At 39.3% G+C, this 20,057-nt stretch overlaps 1 protein-coding gene and 1 long non-coding RNA gene across 4 annotated transcripts in view; one reads left to right on the top strand and one right to left on the bottom strand.

Annotated features, from left to right (window-relative positions):
- Positions 1 to 8,256, top strand: part of rragd (ras-related GTP binding D) — a 40,524-nt gene extending 32,268 nt beyond the window's left edge. For all 3 annotated transcript variants that reach the window (XM_051384090.1, XM_051384112.1, XM_051384121.1), the window contains one exon: positions 1,700 to 8,256. In XM_051384090.1, the coding sequence (XP_051240050.1) occupies positions 1,700 to 1,851 (152 nt within the window). In that variant the 3' untranslated portion in view covers positions 1,852 to 8,256. The remainder of the gene's footprint in view (positions 1 to 1,699) is intronic.
- The window catches only part of LOC127354537 (uncharacterized), a 520,620-nt gene continuing 505,916 nt past the window's right edge, over positions 5,354 to 20,057 (bottom strand). The window contains exon 2 of the long non-coding RNA XR_007881575.1: positions 5,354 to 5,540. This is a non-coding gene — a long non-coding RNA (uncharacterized LOC127354537). The remainder of the gene's footprint in view (positions 5,541 to 20,057) is intronic.

The following is a 20,057-nucleotide window of genomic DNA, read 5'->3' as shown; positions in this document are numbered from 1 at the left end:
GCTGAGCCTCATATCTAAGGAGAGCAATGTCTGCAGTCAGGGTGGCACACACCGTATGCCGCTTGCAATCTTGGTTTAATGTTTGTGTCACACAGTGTTTATGCCTTGAACTTTTTTTTTTTTTTCTCAAATAGATCTCTTCCACCAACAGGGAACCCACTCTGTTCTGGTTCACACATCTAGATTTGAACTGTTCAAAACATTTTGATCAAAAATAAATTGGTTCCCAGCTGGAACCAAAAAATAGCAGGTTTTCCTTGGGAACCAAAGTAGGCGTGTCATATTCTGCAGGTCATTGTGCATTGTATTGATGATGCATCCAGTTACTATAGTTTCACTCAAAACTAGATAACACCAAGGTTTCAAGAATCTTGAACAGAACCGGTTTAAGAACCAGAGCCAAATTGTTGGAAATGGGCCAAAGTAATCTAATTCCTGCCACACAAATGCACACATTTCTTACCTTTTCATTGCAAAAGTAAGATTTTTACAGTCCATTGACACTTTAGGCCACACCACAGATTTCCATTTTCATTACCTGTTTAAACACACCAAGAGACGGACCATCTCCAGAGTAAGGCCAAAGCGTGGCCGACCCGCCTGCAAGCCAGTTGTGGTGACTCGTGAGGACCCCCCCTCAAATCATGTGTGTGTTCAGAGACTCAACTCATGTCTGTACAAGAGACAGTCGAGTGTTCAGCTGTCAGTACTTTTGTAGCTTATAACTGAATCTCTGTGGTTTGTTAGGGTTCTCCCTGTTTGTTCTTTCAGAAATCTGCTTCATTTCACTGCCCTAATGTTTGCTTTCAGCTTTATAGGAGTCATGTTTTTTAAATTACCTTTTAAATAATATACACAAGAGACTTTTTATTGTGAAGAATAATAATATAGGAAATTAAATGTGTTAAATAGGAATAATAAATAATAGATAGTTAGCGGCCTGCATATCTCAGGGAGGAAGGTGTCCACATTTATTTGAGCTTTAGAATGTAACCACCATGAAACAATCAGAAAATAACATTTTATTTATTCACTGCTTTGCTCTCGCTAACGTCGCTCCCTCTCTTCATTCAGTCTTGAGCTCCCTCGACCATCGCTGCTCTCTCTGCCTGTAAAGACACACTTTCCAGCAGAGATGCAAATCTGTGCTTATGCAGTGAATCAAACCTAGTCAAGCCAAGCCAGCACATGTGTACAGAAAAGGGCTACTGTATTACCCATAGTGCAACCATTTGCTTCTTCCAGGTTCCAGGTTTTCAAGTTAGGGTGGAACAATTCTTTGTTTTGCACCTTCTTTTATCAGTGTCTGCCTTTTATTATTTATTAACAGCTCTCAGATCTTCCTCTGCCGTTTTTTTAGAAGTTCAAACTAAAAATCTGCTACGGCTGCTTTCAGTTTTTTATTGCCTAAACTGTGGAATACCCTCCATCTCGATCTTAGAAGCTAACTCAGTGGGTATTTTTTAAACATGTTTTTTTATTATGGCGTTAGTGGTAATTCCACCTTTTCAGCTCTTAAATGTTTATTTTTGCTACATATATATTTTTTCCTGTTGGTTTTATTATTGTTGTTTTATAATGTTATATGGTATTGTCAAAAAAATGTCCTGTTACTGCACTATAGCAAGCACTATACCAGGGATAGTTCCTGTAATAGGTCTCTGTGTGCTTAACTATGTTTCCTGTCTGTCCCTTACAGGACTGATTGACTACAACTTCCACTGTTTCAAGAATGCCATCCAGGAGGTTTTTGACGTTCGAGTAAAAGTTCAACAAAACCGAAAACTCCTCAGTCAGAGGAGGTGGAGCAAACTCTCTATGACCAATGGCACGCTCAGCAACCCTCACTGAGGACTGATGGTATCACATCAGGCAGCCAAATGTGGCACCCTGAATCCAGCAGACGCTTTCGTCATTCAAAAAGAACACATTACGTTTTTTTATCTTACGTGGTATTGTTCAGTCTGTTCAATCCACATCAGCTCCGTCCTCAGTGCCCTGCCGTCTCTGTCCTCAGAAGCAGTTGTCTGTTAGCAGCAAAGAGGACAAACAGTCTATCACCAGGCTGAATAAATGTACTAGACAACAGGTTTTTTTCAAGTAGGCTCCAAAAGAAGAATAGAAAATTCATTGATTTTATTCTCAGTAGCAGGCGGGGGCAATCTGCTTAGAATGAAAACAGAAAGCTCATCGCAAAACTGGGGGGTCTTGATCAATCATTACAGATACCCTTAATAAGCACACAACACACAATAAATCCAGATAAGTCCATTTAACAAATAAAAAATTGTTGAAACTGAAAAGTTTTAAGTAAAACAAACTCAGTTTTGTAAGTTAAAGGAACATTCTTGATTAAGTAGCTTTAGTAATTTTAAGTGACAATGACTTAATTTTTATTTGTACTGTGAAAACAAAATACCTAGTAAGAAGCAGTTAATCAATAATGTTGCTGTAACCTACAAAACTAAGTTATTGTTACTTAAAATTAAACAATTGACTTTGTGTTGTGTGTTTTTGAGTTAAAATAACGTATTGCATTACCTTAACATTAAGAGATGTATGTGATTTGAGAAACTGTTTGTGCTTCACTGAACATGCCACAGAAAAAATGCACTCGTCAGTGTAAGAAACATGGGCAGTCCTGTAGTGATGTGTTATCAAAAATCAGTTGGCATGTTTGCATCTAAATATAACCAAATTTCGAATAAATAACAAGAAAATGCAAATGAATGCTTGTTTCCATCCACTACTGTTAAGCGATTATTAGGAGTCGGTTCATTGAGATAAGCAGTAGGTGGCGTCAATTCTCCAGTCGGAAAACCAGAAAAAGAGGGCGCAGCAAGATGATGTAATTAAAAGGGTGTCAGTGGACAGTAAAAAAGAAATATTGTTTTATAGTTTATGAATTAATGTGAGTAAGGTTCCATCAAATCTGTGTGCATCGTGTTTTAATCTCCCATTAGAATTAATCCAAATTATTGAGAAAGACAAAAACAATCTCTTTCAAAGTTTACTGTTTCCATCAAACTACTATAATGCTGATACTTAAAAATGTGCATCATAATTCATTGCTGGAAACACGGCTACTGTGTTGCTTTATTTGATATTTTGTGACAGACAGCAGTTTCTGTATTTCAGGCAGAACACTAGGTTTTAACCATTTATTGCAACAATACTGTATATATTTTTGTTTGGCGGTGTGACTGTGCTCATGTGATGCAGTGAGGATGCAGAGCTCAGCATAGTTGAATGCAGACTGAAGGAACAGCAAATGGTTAAATAGATGTCTGTTGAGAGAGAGAGGTCATGGACCACATGATTCCATCCATGTAGGGAACATGTGACTATAAAATGACTCCTGTGCCTGCCTGTACTACCATGAGGCTGCGTGGGTCACCTTTAGACACCAAATCACTCCTGAGTGATCTGAGAGATGGTCTGTGGAGAGCAGTGCTACATGCACTGCAGCATATACTGTGTTAGCATAGAGTGTATATAAAGATGGACAACATGACAGCTTGCCAAAAGTGAAGCCAGAACATAGCTATTGCCCTCTGGTGGCTGGTTGCAGCATAGGCGATAAAGCCCGCCCCCTTCATGTTAGCAGATGGGCATGGGTAAAAAAACCAAAAAACAAAAGGACTCATCAAATAAATATTTCCCAAAGACAGTTTCTGTCATTTTAAATATTGTTTTTCACAGTGATGTATGTTCAAGTGTTTATAAGGTTGTTTTAATTACTTATTAGTAGTACAACGGGTCGTAGTTGATCTGTGATCCATACAGCCCTGCATGGTTGGGCACGCATGTGAACCACGGATGAAATTTAACCCTACATTCTACTGCCGCTAGTAATAATTCTCAAAATCTCAATGTGGAGCAGTGTAAAGATCGCCAAGATAGATGCAGACTGCGTTTTACTCTGAAGCTCAATGATTAGAGGAGTGATTGATTTAAAAATGTGTAGTGTTATTATACTGTATCATGTATAATAATCTCTTATATGAAATTATAGTATACTATGTATGTATTTTATATATTATGTAATATAGATATTATTTATATTTTATGTATATATGTATCTATGTCTTTATGCAAGGCTATGTACAGACTGTGGCAACAAAGCTCCTTGAAGGACCATAAAGAATCTATCTATTCGGATTTTTTTACTGATCCAAAAAATTATCCAATCCATGCTTTGGCTTCAATTTTGTACAGTGGGAAGAAGTGGAGACACGTCGTCCATCTTTATATACTGTCTATTTGTGTTTCTTTCATCTGTAGGGCTCCTGTATGGTAGTACCTTCCCAACACTGTTTAAATCCTTCATAGAGGCATTATGGGCAGGTTAAATCCTTGAATTATACAAATTAACGTAAATTGACTCAAGCCCCATTTGGACTGGATGTCGCTAGGACAGGTGGTCTGATTTTAACATAACCTGTGCTCCTTAGTGATTTTAATCTGGATTGCGTATGTGGGTAATCCACCACCCCAGTAATAATTAGAGCTGCAATTTCCTATTGTTTTTCTGCAAACTTGCTGGTCCTCTTACAATTTAAATCCTGTCCAGAGCAGCGCCATTGTTTGTTAAAGCTGCTTGTCCTTCTATTTTATTGATTTTCAGCTCAGTTTGAATTTTGACTTTTGTGTGAAAAAGGAGGAAATCAAAAATGGTTTGGAACCAGTGTGACAACATTAAAGCCATTAGGGGAGCAAGAGCTCACAAAATGTGTTGTTGTAATGTGAGCCACAGGTAGATACTGGTATTCTGTTTTGAGCCCAGTTTTTTTAAAGTTTGTTTATGATTGGCACAAATGGCACCATTAAAGATATGCAAAATTAGCTATTAGCAGTCTCTGTTTGCAGTGTACCCATAGATGTTTAGACCACTGGTACTGGATTACTTGGATACTGAGGAAGACTAAAATAGTTCTTAAAAGTTCTGAAGCATTGATTTTTGGGGGATTTGTGGACATTGGTGATAATGATATCAGGGATACTGAATATTCTGGGTATCAGGTCCAGTGTGTAACATTTAGGAGGATCTATTGTCAGAAATGGAATATAATACTAACAGGTATGTTTTCATTAGTGAATATAGGAATCATTGTTTTTGTTACCTTAGAATGAATCGTTTTTATCTACAGACACTGTGGGTCCCTTCCATGGAGTCCGCCATGTTGAGCCACCATGTTACTACAGTAGCCCAGGAGGGACAAACCAAACACTGGCTCTAGACAGGGCCGTTTTCTGCGTATTTTATGGTCAATTTAGTTTCTCCCTTACATTTGGAAGGGAGGGTGAAAAAAGAGAGTTGCAATCTGCAGCTACACTGATAGATTCAATTAAATTCAATTCAATTCAATTTTATTTGTATAGCGCCAATTCATAACAGAAGTTATCTCCGGACACTTTTCAAATAGAGCAGGTCTAGACCGAACTCTTTATAACATTATTTACAGAGACCCAACAGTACCACCATGAGCAAGACCTTGGCGACAAGGGCAAGGAAAAACTGCCTGTTAAAAGGCAGAAACCTAGGACAGACCCTTCGGCTCTAGGTGGGTGGTCGTCTGTCTCGACCAGTTGGGGTGAGGGAGAGAGAGAGAGATAGACAGATAGACAGACAGACAGACAGGTACACAGCAACAACAGTAGCAACAACTACACTAATAGTAGCAACTGATGATGATGAACATGACAACAGCAACGATGAGGGACAATGAGCAGTGACAACAGCAACAACAGTAACCATAGCTATAATAACAGCAAAAATATTAATAACACTAATATCAGTGATATTGGCAATTGTAGTCAAGCGGGACCATGGTAGGAGGCTCCACCCAGATCCATGAGAACCTGCGAGACGAGAAAGCACAAGAACTCCGGGGAAGAAGTGGAGTTAGTAACATGCATTAATGGGACATGAATGTGTGCAGAAAGAGAGCGAGAGGCAGACAGGAGCTCAGTGCATCATGGGAAATCCCCCGATAGTCTAGGCCTATAGCAGCATAACTAAGGGATGGTTCAGGACTCACCTGATCCAGCCCTAACTATAAGCTTTATCAAAGAGGACTGTCTTAAGCCTACTTTTGAATGTGGTGAGGGTGTCTGCCTCCTGAATCACAACTGGAAGCTGGTTCCACAGGAGAGGAGCTTGGTAACTGAAGGCTCTGGCTCCTGTTCTACTTTTAGAGACTATAGGAATCACAAGTAGCCCTGCATTCAGAGAACGTAGTGTTCTAGAGTGGTAATAGGGTACTATGAGCTCTTTAAGATATGAAGGGGCCTGACCATGAAGAGCTTTATAGATGAGGAGGAGGATTTTAAATTTTATTCTACATTTTACAGGGAGCCAATGCAGAGAAGCTAGTACAGGAGAGATGTGATCTCTTTTTCTAGTTCCTGTCAGTACTCGTGCTGCAGCGTTCTGAATTAATTGGAGCGTTTTAATGGACTTATTGGGGCAACCTGATAATAAAGAGTTGCAGTAATCTAGCCTTGAAGTAACAAATGCATGGATTAGTTTTTCTGCATCTGTCTGTGATAGGATGTGTCTAATTTTTGTAATATTACGTAAATGAAAGAAGGCAGTCCTAGAGGTCTGCTTTATGTGGGAATTAAATGACAAATCCTGATCAAAGATAACTCCAAGATTCCTGACAGTGGTGCTAGAGGCCAAGGTAATGCCATCTAGAGTAACTATATCTTTAGACAGTGAGTCTCTAAGGTTTTTGGGGCCAAGAACAAGAATTTCGTTTTTTTCTGAGTTTAACATCAGAAAATTGTCAGGATTTTATGTCCTTAAGACATGTTTGTAATTTAGATAATTGATTAATTTCATCAGGCTTGATCGATAGATATAACTGCGTATCATCTACATAACAGTGAAAGTTAATGGAGTGATTCCTAATAATGTTGCCTAAAGGGAGCATATATAAAGTAAATAGTATTGGTCCAAGTACAGAACCTTGTGGAACTCCATGACCAACTGTAGTATTTATTGAAGATTCATCGTTAACATGTACAAACTGCGAATGATCTGATAAATATGACTTAAACCAGCTTAGTGCGGTTCCTTTAATGCCAATTTGATCCTCAAGTCTCTGTAAAAGAATATCATGGTCAATGGTGTCAAATGCACCACTAAGATCTAATAATACAAGTACAAAGACAAGTCCATTGTCAGAAGCAATCAGAAGGTCATTATTAACTTTAACCAGAGCTGTCTCTGTGCTATGATGGACTCCTGACTGTAGATCCACAAATAAACTATTGTTTTGTAGAAAGTCACACAACTCTTTGGCGACTACTTTCTCCAGAATCTTAGAGAGGAAGGGGAGGTTAGAGATCGGTCTATAGTTGGCTAAAACCCCTGGGTCAAGAGTGGGCTTTTTAAGAAGGGGTTTAATTACAGCTACTTTAAAGGACTGTGGTACATATCCTGATAATAAAGAAAGATTAATCATATCCAGTAAAGATAGATGCCACTGAATCCTACATACACAATCCTAAAGACAGAAATATTCAATTGTTTGACATGTTTTAGTATTTTATTAATAATTGCAGTATTTAAAAAAAGTCTGCTATGGCTGCTGTGTAACGTTATCCAATGCTTGGGGACAAATGTGCCGGTCAAAGGACGTCCACTAAAAGTGCCTGCTTTTCCCACTTACAGACAGACTGACACTGCTTCTTTATATCACCACTTCCACCCTTTTGGTGCTCCCTCTGTGAACACAAAGGTTCTCAAATTCACACGGAAATGTGACAGCTATACTTGTTTTATTGAGAATTTTGGGAGCTACAAACAGGATGACAGGCCATATGAAAGTTTAATAATCCTGAACAAAATGTATGTATGTGTTTCAGAATGTCAGTTGTATGGTTTGTATTGTTAATGTTTGTACTGTAAAACCAAAGTTTGCTGCAGTGTGTTTTTATTGGTCTAAGGACTTTATAGAGGATACACATGTAGTTTTCTATGTCCCAGGTTATTTTAATTAACTCACAGGGCTATACCGTATAATTAACATTGTTATACTATATAATTAGCATTGTTATACTGCATAAGTAACATTGTTTTTTCAACCGTGCCAACAGCTCGTCATGGTGGAATCTAAATTCTCAAACAAACTGACACTGTGCACCTTACTCATGCTGAACATCGCCTGCTGTGTGATCAAAGACATCAGTTCAGTTCACTGTTTGATATGTAATTTATATGTATTTATTAAATATATTTTAACACAATGCTGTTCCTGTTTCTTATGCTGTATAAATACACGTTGAATAAAAGACTGAACTTTGAACTTCAGCTTTAAAGCCAACATGGCCAAAAAGTCCTCAGAAACAAAATCACAATTGCATAAAAATTTGGCAAACCACGCTGTTGATGGAGACCAAAAGCTCCAGAACAACTAATAAATATACCTTGTGGTGAGATTGTTAAGAAGCTTAACCTAATTTTAAGGCCCTGTCTTGCACAGGAACCCAGAGTAGGCCCTTATCACTGTAAAGTCCAAACTGAAATGGATAATCAGGCCTGTGGCATTACCCCAAACCCATTATTTCCTTCAGAAGACATATTTTTTAAAAAGGCTCAGTAATTTCCTAAAACAGCCAATGTGTTTTTGTTTTTAACTGGAGGGAATTGTTGGGAACTATTTTCAGGGGCGGATTACTCCACATTTGGAGCTGTAGTGAGCATTTCTGGCAGCAGGACGGCATATGTTGGATAGAGTCAAAATAAACTGTGTGTGTGTGTGTGTGTGTGTGTGTGTGGGTGCTATACCCAGTGCAACAGTGGCTCATTGATGTGTTTTTGGATAACAATGGAGTTCAATGACAGTGTTTCTCAAATGGGGCTGTGTGTACCCCTAATAAATAATCAATTTAAAAAGAATTTAAATGTAAGTTTGAAATTACTATTTTCAGTGCAATTAAACTGCTGCAAGGTGCTGTAAACTGTCAGCTGCAGTTGCCTCCCTGTCACCAAGATTGACAACGATCAATGAATGTTTCTTAATGCAGTGTAAGTGCAATTAATCAAAAAGACAGTTCAATGCCGCTTCAATGCCATCTTTGTGTTATTGCATGATGACAAAAAATTGTTTACATGAATTCAGTGATGGATTCAAAACATTTGAAATTAAGCATTTAAGTGTTTTTCTGTATTAATCAGACACTGACTGTGCAGCGCTGTATTGTACCTCGTATTGTTCCTAGATTCCAACAACAAGAATCTGCCCTGAAATACTGCAACAAAGTACAATACATATCACGATACAGGGGTTATGATTTGATATTGCTAGTAAGGCAATACATGGGTTTTATTTTTTGTAATGACAGGAAAACTGTCATAGTGTAAAGAACACACCAACATATGCATAAAATCTGAGTTAAAAAAGTTAACTTTTTTATGCAACCAGAACAGTTGGATGTGTTATCGCAGTAACATCCAACATCATATCCCTCAGGTTCTATTAACAACACTGCTATCTAAATGTTGTAGTAATGTAGTGTTTCAGAATCAATGCAATATCACAAAACAAAATATCGCAATACAATATTTTCTTACACACCTATTTTCATTCACATATCTTGAGGTCAGAGGTGATGGGACCACCTTGAAAATGGCCGTGCCAGTTTTTACATCGGCAAACTTTAGCCTAACTTTGGAGTGTTATTTAGCCCTCTTCCCAATAAGCTAGCATGGTGGTTAGTACCAATAGATGCATTAGGTCATCTAGTTTCATATGGAAGACGGTGTGGAGTGGACACACCCCTGCAAAAAATATTTCAAAGGGGGTACATTAATGCAAAAAACTTTGAGACCCACTGATCTATGGCACAGAGGAATTAGATACATCAGGCTTTGATACACAGTACTTGTTGTTTGTGTCTGTGTTTGTTCTGTTTCGTTGGGGATTGTTAAAAAGTGAAGCCCACAGTAGCCTCCTGGTCTGTTGCACAGCAGGCTGTTAGCTTGCAAATGTTGTTTTTTTTCTTCTATATGAAACAGAATTGGAGAGTTGACTGGCCACTCATCATGTCTGACAGATATAGGTCACTCACTTGTTCTGGCTTGGAAGTAGCTTTCATGCACTTGATGGGGCCTTTGCTTTCTTTTAACCTTTTAATCCAGAGAAGGTTGAGCAGGCTGTGTGTGAAGGTGAAGATCTCCATTTACCTGTCAGTCTTTGCTTCACCCGCCTTTCATTATGAGCTGTAGGAGGTAAGCTACAGCATGCATTTATAAATGGTCCAGTTTAATTCACATTTGAGTGCCTGGCCTCAGAGTCAGGGACACAGCAAGGACCTCAGAGGAGAGCTGATACTTAAGGTAGTTTGGACTAACAGGGATTGGACGGATGGATGAATTTTCTTAATTTACTCCCAATATAAGACGCTCTCTAATTTAGTCCAACTCCGATATATGATGTTGGCCCCTGATTCTTTTCCTGGAAACCTGGATTGTTTAAATCAGTGGAAGCTATTTTGTATCATTGAGTACACTGACATATTTTGTGGATATATTTGTTATTCAATAATAACAATAACAGTGGAGAACAACTGATAAACTGTACAATGAACCAAAACTGTGAGCACAATAACTGCAGGAAGTGTAAAACAAACAATTTGGATGAATTTTGAATTATTTCCTGTCAATATTGTTTAAAAATTAGTTTTCTGATTTAATACATTTTAGCAACTTTTAACACAATTCTCTGTATTATGTATTTTATATAATGTCTTACCATCATACATACTTAATAGGCTTCTTTTGCCTTACAGGCAGTTTAACTTAAGAGTTTCCAATTCTATTTCCATTCCTTTCTTTCCTCTACTCCTCTTTTTCCACTATTATACATTTTATTTATAAAAGGGAGGGAGAGGGTATAAAAGAGAAACAAGATTGGGTGGTGGGAAGAAAGAAGAAAAAAAAACCCACTGCTCATTTCCTCACATCCCACTGGGTCTAGGAGCTGTTCATTCAGGGTAAACGGGTTTTGCCCTCCAACAGCCAGCTTCCTTTCCATGGCTGGGGGCGGCTAAGGAAAGGTAACCATTGCCTCAAGAAGACAAGGAATTAGTTGAAAAGGGAAATGAAAAGAGCTCTTCCTTTTTTGCTCTCTACCTTGTCAGTCTGCCTTTTTTCCTCCTTTTTTTCTATTTCTCAGCTTATACATCACTCCCCCTTGCTGCTCCTCAGCACCCAACACACACACACACACACACACACACACACACACGAATCCTATACAACAGACTACCCTGTACCCATATCATTTATCCCATTTTTTGTTGTTGTTTTTTCATTACAGTGTATAAGGCCTATCTTGTCTGTCTGTCTGTCCGTGTAACTTTGAACTCTGCAACAGAAACGGTCCACATTGCTATTTTTGATTATTGACATGTCATTCCTTTAGTATCTTGAAAGTAATGATTAATATCCTAAAATCTGTGCAACCTAAGCTAAAATGTTATGTAAGTTAATAGACCATCATAATTGGATAAAGTACTGAAATTGAGTCATAAATAAAAAAATACTAAAATTTTTTTTTGTTTTGTTTTTTTCATAGTGATTCAAAAGATTTCTAAATGTAGAAACATAAACAAATTAAAGCTGCAAGCAGCGTTGGGCGGGACCTCACACTCCACGCAACTCGGGGCGTGCTGCGGCCGCGTCACGTGCCATCATTACACGTGCGGTACAAAACTTTCAAGTAAATCAGCTCAAAATTGCCACGCAGCGTTTACTTCCTGTTTCCAGTAGGTGGCGCTATCACTATATCTTAATATTGTCATGTAGACATGTTCAAGGGGAGAGTGTTATCAAACACGTGAAGTTTCATTGAGATTGGACCACGTACGCTGAAGTTATGAGGACGTGTTCAGGGCAAAACTGTTTCAGAATGTATTAAGTTTATTAGAGATTGGACACTGCACACTGAAGTTATGAGTATTATTTTATGGCGAATCTGCTGAAATCGACAAGTTGTCACTGGCAGGCGGTTTGACGTACAGTCACAAATAGCTCAACTTTTCAATCAGTTTGTATGACCGCAGAATTCAAAGTGGCCAACTTTGACCTCACGCCACAGACACGCCGTTCAACGTACAGTCTCAAATAGCACAACTTTTAATCAGCACCATTTTTTGACAGTACTGACCAATTTTGAAGTAGATCCGATAAATTCCCTAGGAGGAGTTCGCTCAAATACAACACGAAAAATCACAGAAAATGACAAAAAAAATCAAAATGGCTGACTTTGATGCCACGCCACGGACACACCCTTTAACACTAGAACTACCAAGGCAGTCATTTTGACCGTTTTTAAATTTTACAGTGTAATAACTTTGTTAAACTAAAATCAATGTGGCTGTAGGACTCTGACTTTTCCTAAATATGGATATATATTTTATTCTGACACTGTTATTTTATTAAAATCACAAAACACAAAACAGTTCTGACTATTTCTACCTAGAATGACCATGGCGGTCATTTTGACCGCACGCATTATAGATATCATATTTAAGTCCGCTACATTTCCCGCCATTGGTAATGAGCGTCCCCGTTGCATAGCAACGATTTGTCTTCTTTGTTTATGCTATTCCAACCCTATAAGTTATACATTTGAGCTAACAAAATGTCATCAAGAAGAACAATGACAGCCACAGAGGCTTTGGCCATGCTTCGGAGGCTCGACGATGAGGACTCTGATGGAGGAGCAGGTACGGATAGGGACAGCGATGTCTCTTGGTCCCTGGACAGTTCATCCAGCTCTGAGAGTGATTCAGATAATGAATTCATTCCCCGTCGAAAAAAGAGCCGGCTGGACATCTCCGATCCTGGAACTGACCTTGTTCCATCGGATAATATTCCAGGTATGTTTCTCTTGATACTTTGCGAGGCAGACTAGCCAGGCTATTATCAATAATAATTGTACTTCAAAGTAAAGTTATCCGTCTCTAACTATCTAAGGTAGGCTATACTGATCAGATCTGCTATCGAAAACGGTTGTCATATTATTTTTCCCCTCACACACCCACCGCTGTTACAGACGCACCTTTCCTGGCGACCGATCCATTCATTCACATTTTTACGTCAGGCACACACCTTTTCATTATTATTATTCTATTGGTATTATTAGTAGGCCTAATATATTATATTGCCACGCTAGTAGAAATCATATGGGCTAATATTAGTCCTAACAAGATTGTGATTTCATGAACTAAAAAGTAATTAGTCTGTTCTTTTTTTTTTGGCAATAGTACAAAATCCTGATCCATCAGATGTGTCTGCTGTGCCAAGACAATCCAGTCCGCCACGAGATGAGGAAGCTGGCCCAATAAACCCACTTTCAGCCGAGAGGCGTGAAACGGCGAAAGACGGCACAGTGTGGGCCTATATAGAGTCGGGTGAAGACAGAGGAAGGCGACAATGTCAAAACGTAATAACAGAAGCGGCAGGCCCCACAGCGCACGCCAAGCGCAATATTGAAGATGCTCTTACAGCCTTTTTGTGTTTAGTGGATGAGGGCATGCTGAAACACATCAGGGACTGCACCGTGGCTGAGGCCCACCGAGTCAAGGAGGACAAAATATGGGACATGTCAGTTGAAGAGCTAAAAGCCTTCATTGGTCTAATTTACATTCGTGGTGCGCAAGGTGGAAAAGGCATGGACTTAGCGAGCTTTTGGTCAGCCGAGTGGGGCTGCGCTTTTTTCAAAGAGACCATGTCCCGAAACAGGTTTCAGGAAATAATGAGATTCCTGCGTTTCGACAGAAGGGAAACTCGACGCACACGCCTGCAAGACAACAAGTTTGCTTTGATGAGTGATGTTTGGGACAGATTTGTCCAAAACTGCATCGTCTGCTACAAGCCCGGTGCAGACATCACTGTGGATGAGCAGCTATTCCCGACAAAGTCAAGGTGCAGCTTCATGCAGTATATTGCAAACAAACCGGACAAATTCGGAATAAAATTCTGGCTTGCTGCGGATGTTGACACCAAATACATGGTAAACGGCGTGCCTTATCTGGGCAAAGACGAGACGAGGAGGCCAGGTCAACGACTTGGAGACAGTGTGGTGCTAAAAATGGTCGAGCCATACCTGGGGAAGGGAAGAAACGTAACCACCGACAATTTCTTTACTTCATTTGAGCTGGCCAAGGCACTTCAGGCCAAGAAAACCAGCTTGGTTGGCACGGTAAACAAGAGCCGACGAGAGCTCCCCCCGTGCGTAAAGGCGCAAAGGCCGCTGTTCTGCACAGAGGTGCTGAAAAGTGGAGATGCAACACTGACCGTGTATCAGTGCAAAAGAAAAAAGAATGTCTGCATCCTCAGCACTGTCCACACAGCTGTTGGCATCACAAGTGGCCACAAAAGCAAGCCAGAGACGGTCACGTACTATAACAAGACCAAGGTAGGAGTAGACGTTCTAGATCAAATGGCTAGAAAATACTCTGAGAGCACCCTCCCGTAGATGGCCAGTAGCTGTTTTTTATAACATCCTCGACCTGGCTGCAATCAACGCGCACATATTGTTTAAGAAGTGCACAAATGAGAAAGTTTCGCGGAGGGACTTCATCACACGACTGGCGAGTGAACTTCGCTCCGACCACATCAGCTCAAAAGCCACACAACTGGTGGTGCGAGAGCCAGGACCCGGGCAGGAGCAGCAGCAGATGGAGAGAAGAAGGCAGTGCCAAGTAAGGAGGAACTGCAAAAAAAATAAAACCAAGGAGACATGTGCCAAATGTCACAAAGTAGTGAGTGGAAGCTGCACACGAAAGGCGGTGTTTACCTGTGTGGACTGTGCGTAAGCGTCAGTGAATGATGCTGGGTGTTTGCGCCGTTCAAATGAGCCCACTTGGAGGAAAACGTGTTTATCTGATTTTGTTCATTATTACAAATCGTTCTAAAGCAGTTCGTTTTCTTGTTTAGCTAATGTTCATGTTTTTCTGAGCCTGTTTTTGTGTGTACTATATTGTGTTGCATACGTGTCCCTGAAAGTTTTTACAATGTATTCAAATGTTTTTGTTATTGTATATATGTTAGAAGTTATTGTATCATAAGATTTGTTTTTTATTGTACAAAGAAAATAAGAAAATATTTATCAATTTGGCTGGAAAATACATTTTCACATTCATTTAAATTTAAATTTTGTGTCCTGATATTTATTATAACCTATCGTAACATTGTAGATCAATTTATTTTTAGATTTTGTATTGATTATTGAACTTATTACAAACAGGGCTGTACTAAACGGTAAGAAGCTTTGACGTTTCCTAACTTTTTTGCATGTCTATTCACGTGGTGAGTGCGGTAAAAAAAATATTTTTGACGCAGAACTTTCCTCACACAGAGAGGCAGCCCCTGTCGGGGCAATCTTTATTTTATGCTCTTTAAGGGTGATGACGTCATAACTTGACAACAGGAATTAAAAACTTCATTGGAAAACTTAAAGAGAAGGTTAAAATGTAGATATGATATGACGAAAATGACGTTCAGTACGGCCATATGAGCGTCAAAGTATGAACGGTCAGAATGACCGCTATGGTCGTTCTAGTAGTTATGGAATTCTGGTAGTTCTAGTGTTAATGTACATGCACAAATAGCACAACTTTTAATCAGCACCATTTTTTGACTGTATTGACCAATTTTGAAGTAGATCTGATAAATTCCCTAGGAGGAGTTCGTTCAAGTACAAGGCGAAAAATTCACCGAAAATGCGCACAGAATTCAAAATGGCCAACTTTGACGGCACGCCACGGACACGCCCTTCAACGTACATGCACAAATAGCACAACTTTTAATCAGAACCATTTTTTGACTGTACTCACAAATTTTGAAGCATATCCGATAAATTCCCTAGGAGGAGTTTGTTCAAATACAATGCGAAATGTTCGCCGAAAGTGAAAATGACAATGAAAATGGCCAACTTCCTGTGGGGTTTTCGGGTATGGGTTCAAGAGGCTTTTTTGTACGTCCCGGCATGTTACACGTGCCTACCGAGTTTCGTACATATCGGTGAAACGTGGCGCCGGGGCTGCTTTTTTTTATCCTGTAGGGGGCGCTACAAACATGACAAACACGATTTTTGGTATGTGAGCTTCAGGCACCACTCTACACGTGCCCTGTGAATTTCATATTCATAACTATTACGGTCTCCGCACAGGGATTTATTATGCCAAAAGAGCGCCACCTAGTGGCGTATTTTTTTTGTCCCTTTTAAGTGAGCCTCAGGGAGCGTACCAAGTTTCATTTTAATCACATGTGCCGTTGCAGAGATATAAACTTCTTCATTTTAAAGCGCGCCACCCAGTGGCGATGACCTGAAACTGTGCACAATGCCTAAGAAAGACATGAATAACTATGGACCCAAGTTTGGTGACAATCGGACATAGCAATGTGGAGAAATGGTCCTTTTTTGACGAAAAATCCACAGGAAGTGTTAATGTCAAAATTCTTTGAATTACTTTTTTATTAGGGCGGTCCCCAGATGCTACGTGAAAAATTTTGTGCGAATCGGACAAAGCGCATGGGAGGAACACGGAAAAGTAGTTTATGGACATTTCGCGCTCTAGAAAAAATTTTTTTAGGCGGAAGTGGTGGGGCTTACATGGGGAGATTCAGCTCTATTCACCAAACGCGTGGATACAAGGTTTTTGAATGTGCGACAAACTTTGCAGAAGTTATTAGCCTAAACGCATTTTTTATGATAGTAGCGCCACCTAATGGCCAACCTGAAAGCGACGCATAGAATATCCCCATTTTCACCAGGCCTGACAACTTTGCCAAATAAAATTGAGTTTCCATATATGTTCAGGGGGGCAAAAATGCAGTCAAATGGGGCTAAAAATAATAGGTAAGAAGAAGAAATCGAGCAAAAACAATAGGGACCTCCAGCGGTCGCTAGCTCGGTCCCTAAATATTTCTGGACACTCTAGAAGTTATTTGAACAATGTACATTTAGTTTTTGAGATATGTTCCTGTCCTCGGCTCTTCTCCACCCACGCCAATGGATATCTCAAAAACTGCACAAATAAAACCAAAATCATTTGCATGGCAAGACAGGAGGCCACTAGGGGGAAGAGAGGGACTATGTTTGGGGGGAATTTGGCTTCACGCTCCCCTGAAATGAAGTGATGATGTTGTGCTGCTGTGTGTGTAACTAATAAATGAGATAAGGAGAAATTTTGAGGGCACTACATAAGAGTGTAAATATACACTCAGAATTTGGAGACGCAGAAGTGCGCTACCTAATAAAATATTAAAGATCCCCTCCAGGCATGTATAAAGACATATATAAAACCAGTCTGCTTGGAACAATAATGTGTGTCTGATATGTTTTTCCTGCAAAAAAGTACAATTTCCAATTTAAAATCCTGAAAAAGTTGTCTATTCCTCCTACCTCATTAAAACTTGCAGAATCTATCAACATGCAAATATTGTTGATTTGTAAAGTGTTCCTGCTGGACACAAGATGTCTCCTACTTAAAGTCCATTCTCAGTGGATGTGCACTGGTGGCTTCAGGTTTCTACATCACACTGTACAAGTTGCATACTGGACCAGGACTGACTTCCTAACTATTTGTGATTAAAATCTGATTTTCAATAAGCACAGAGAAACTTTCCACTTTCAACAGATGAATGTGAAAACATCCTTCAGCTTCGGACAGCATCAGAAACACTGATTTCTGACTGGAGGGGACTTTAAACATGTATAATATCATTCTCATTGGCACATGGAGTTCAGTGACCTCCCATAATTACCATATTTGCTCTGCATATCTTCAACCTCATGCAAAGTTCATTTTGGAGTCATAATTATGAGTTCCCAACATATAAGCAGCATTCATGTCAACATTGAAGCTGCAATTATGACTTGGAAACTGAAAATCAAACAGACATATAATATAGAATATTTCTAAATGTTTAGATAGCCTACTGTGAGAGATCTCTCATCTCTAGTTAAGCACATTCTAGTAAAATAACCCTGGGAGCATGCAGCTGACAATCAGACAGCGACAGGTAGTGTAGATGCTGTGATAACACTTGTTGTTACTGTTGTTGAATTACAAACAGGTAAATATAAAGAATGAAGAAAGGAAATGTTCAATCACTGTCAGCAGTTTGCAGAAATGATAGAGTGAGTTCAATTTTTTTCCAGCTGGATTCAGCCATGCACACTGTGTTAAATATGTGTTTAAGGGTTCCTATTGTTAACTATAATGTTCATGTTTTGTGTTTACACGTTGCACAAGCTGTTGATTCAGGTTGGCATTGTGTGCTCTGAATTGAAACTGAGTGGAAACCAAACCCACCAGGCTCAAAAACCTTCCAGAACACAACTGCAGTCGGTGAAAACGCTGAAAAACCTGCTTTTTTTTTCATATAGTGCGTTTCTCTTTTTATGCTGCTCCTTTAATAACCTTTATTTGCCTTTTTTTGTTGTAATGTATTAATGGTGAAACAGCTCAGTCAGAGAGAGGATTAGCACCATGTTTTGTCCACTGGAAGGGCACTGGTTCCCAACCTTTTACTTTAAGGGAGCCCTTTTTTATCATTGAGTGTTTCTTTTATTCTATTAGCTCTTCTTCTGACATTTGCAAGAATCCACCAGACCTGAATGAAAACAACCAATCAGAGCCAACATCAGAGGAACCTGATTGTTTCACAGATTATCTGTCTCATTATCTCTCTGTGTCAGGATATAGTGAAAGTTTCAGCTAATATCATTAAAGTTACCTACTGCAGCTTTAAATTACTAAAGGGCAATTTTGAAAATAACCAAAAACATTTTCATTACATCTAGGGTTTTTGTAAATTCTTAAGGGGAAACCATTACATAATTCTCTTAATTTGTGAATGAAAATGCAAAAAGAAGACCTCAAACTGGGCCGGTTAATCCAGAGTTTCATTGGAGTGTTTTCTGATCTGTAACCTCTATAGTAAGGGTTATGGACAGGTGATGGTCATCATGGTGAAATAGACCAATGTTGACTGTTGCTAGGAGACAAAGAAAACCGCAGTTTCTGGTGGCAAAGCCAGGCACAAAAGGATTTCACTGTGCTACAACACATTATAAACATTATTCACATGGTTTGTCAGGAAAAGCAACTTAGTGTTTGTGCTTGACCAAATGAACAATGTTGCTGCTTCCTGCTGGGGACAGTCTCAGTAATTAAGCTGTCAATTAGAGGTAGAAACTGTGAGAGGAAACTAATAGGGCAATGACAGGTGAGAGAGAGCAGCATTATGATGAGCTCCTCACATGACACTACAGGTATCGAGAACAGCTTTACCACTTTTTACAGATAAAGACAGGTTTATTTGGCTTCCAGCTGATTTCACACACCTCCATCGCATCAGTCCTACATTCCTTAATTAGACTGTGGAGCTGGAACACCTCTATAGGGAGTCATCTGATAGCAAGGTAGAGGTGTCTGTTTTTACACTATCAATGGCTGGTGTCACTGTACCCCCATGTTGGGAAAAACACAGCAAAATGTGCCCTTTAGGGTAATGTGATCAGGTTCCCTCCCAATGGAGAAAATGAGATCAAGTGCCCTCTATGGTGCCATTCCAGTGGACCAAACATGAAACATGCTAATCCTAACCTGGACTAAACTGTTTTACACTGGATTCTCAGGACATTGGCCTGAGTTGAAATGTGAAAACGGCTTAGGTTCCAAAAGGAAGAAGCGTTCAGGAATTGGGACAGGGACAGATTTTTAAGTAAGTAGCAATGATTTCATGAGCTTCTTTGATAATAAAATTATTACTATGAGAGAGAAAATTAATCACCAAATGCCCTCAACAGGTATCACTGGCTCTCCAAGTTTAGGAACTTTAACTAATGTAAACTCAGATATATATTTAGAGCTTATTTGAGGATTTTCAGTCAGGATTTAGAGTTCATCACACACTGTAAAAAAGCCAACTTTTAGTTTTTGGGCTAAATAAGTATTTAAAGTAGCTAAGACTTCAAAATATAAGTTATTAACATTTATTGCAAAAACTTAAGTCAGTCCAGCAAACC

Source organism: Dicentrarchus labrax, unplaced genomic scaffold (genome assembly GCF_905237075.1).
Source record: "Dicentrarchus labrax unplaced genomic scaffold, dlabrax2021, whole genome shotgun sequence".
Lineage (NCBI taxonomy): Eukaryota > Metazoa > Chordata > Actinopteri > Moronidae > Dicentrarchus > Dicentrarchus labrax.
The sequence above is the reverse complement of the archived record's forward strand: the minus strand, read 5'-3'. Positions and strand labels throughout refer to the sequence as shown.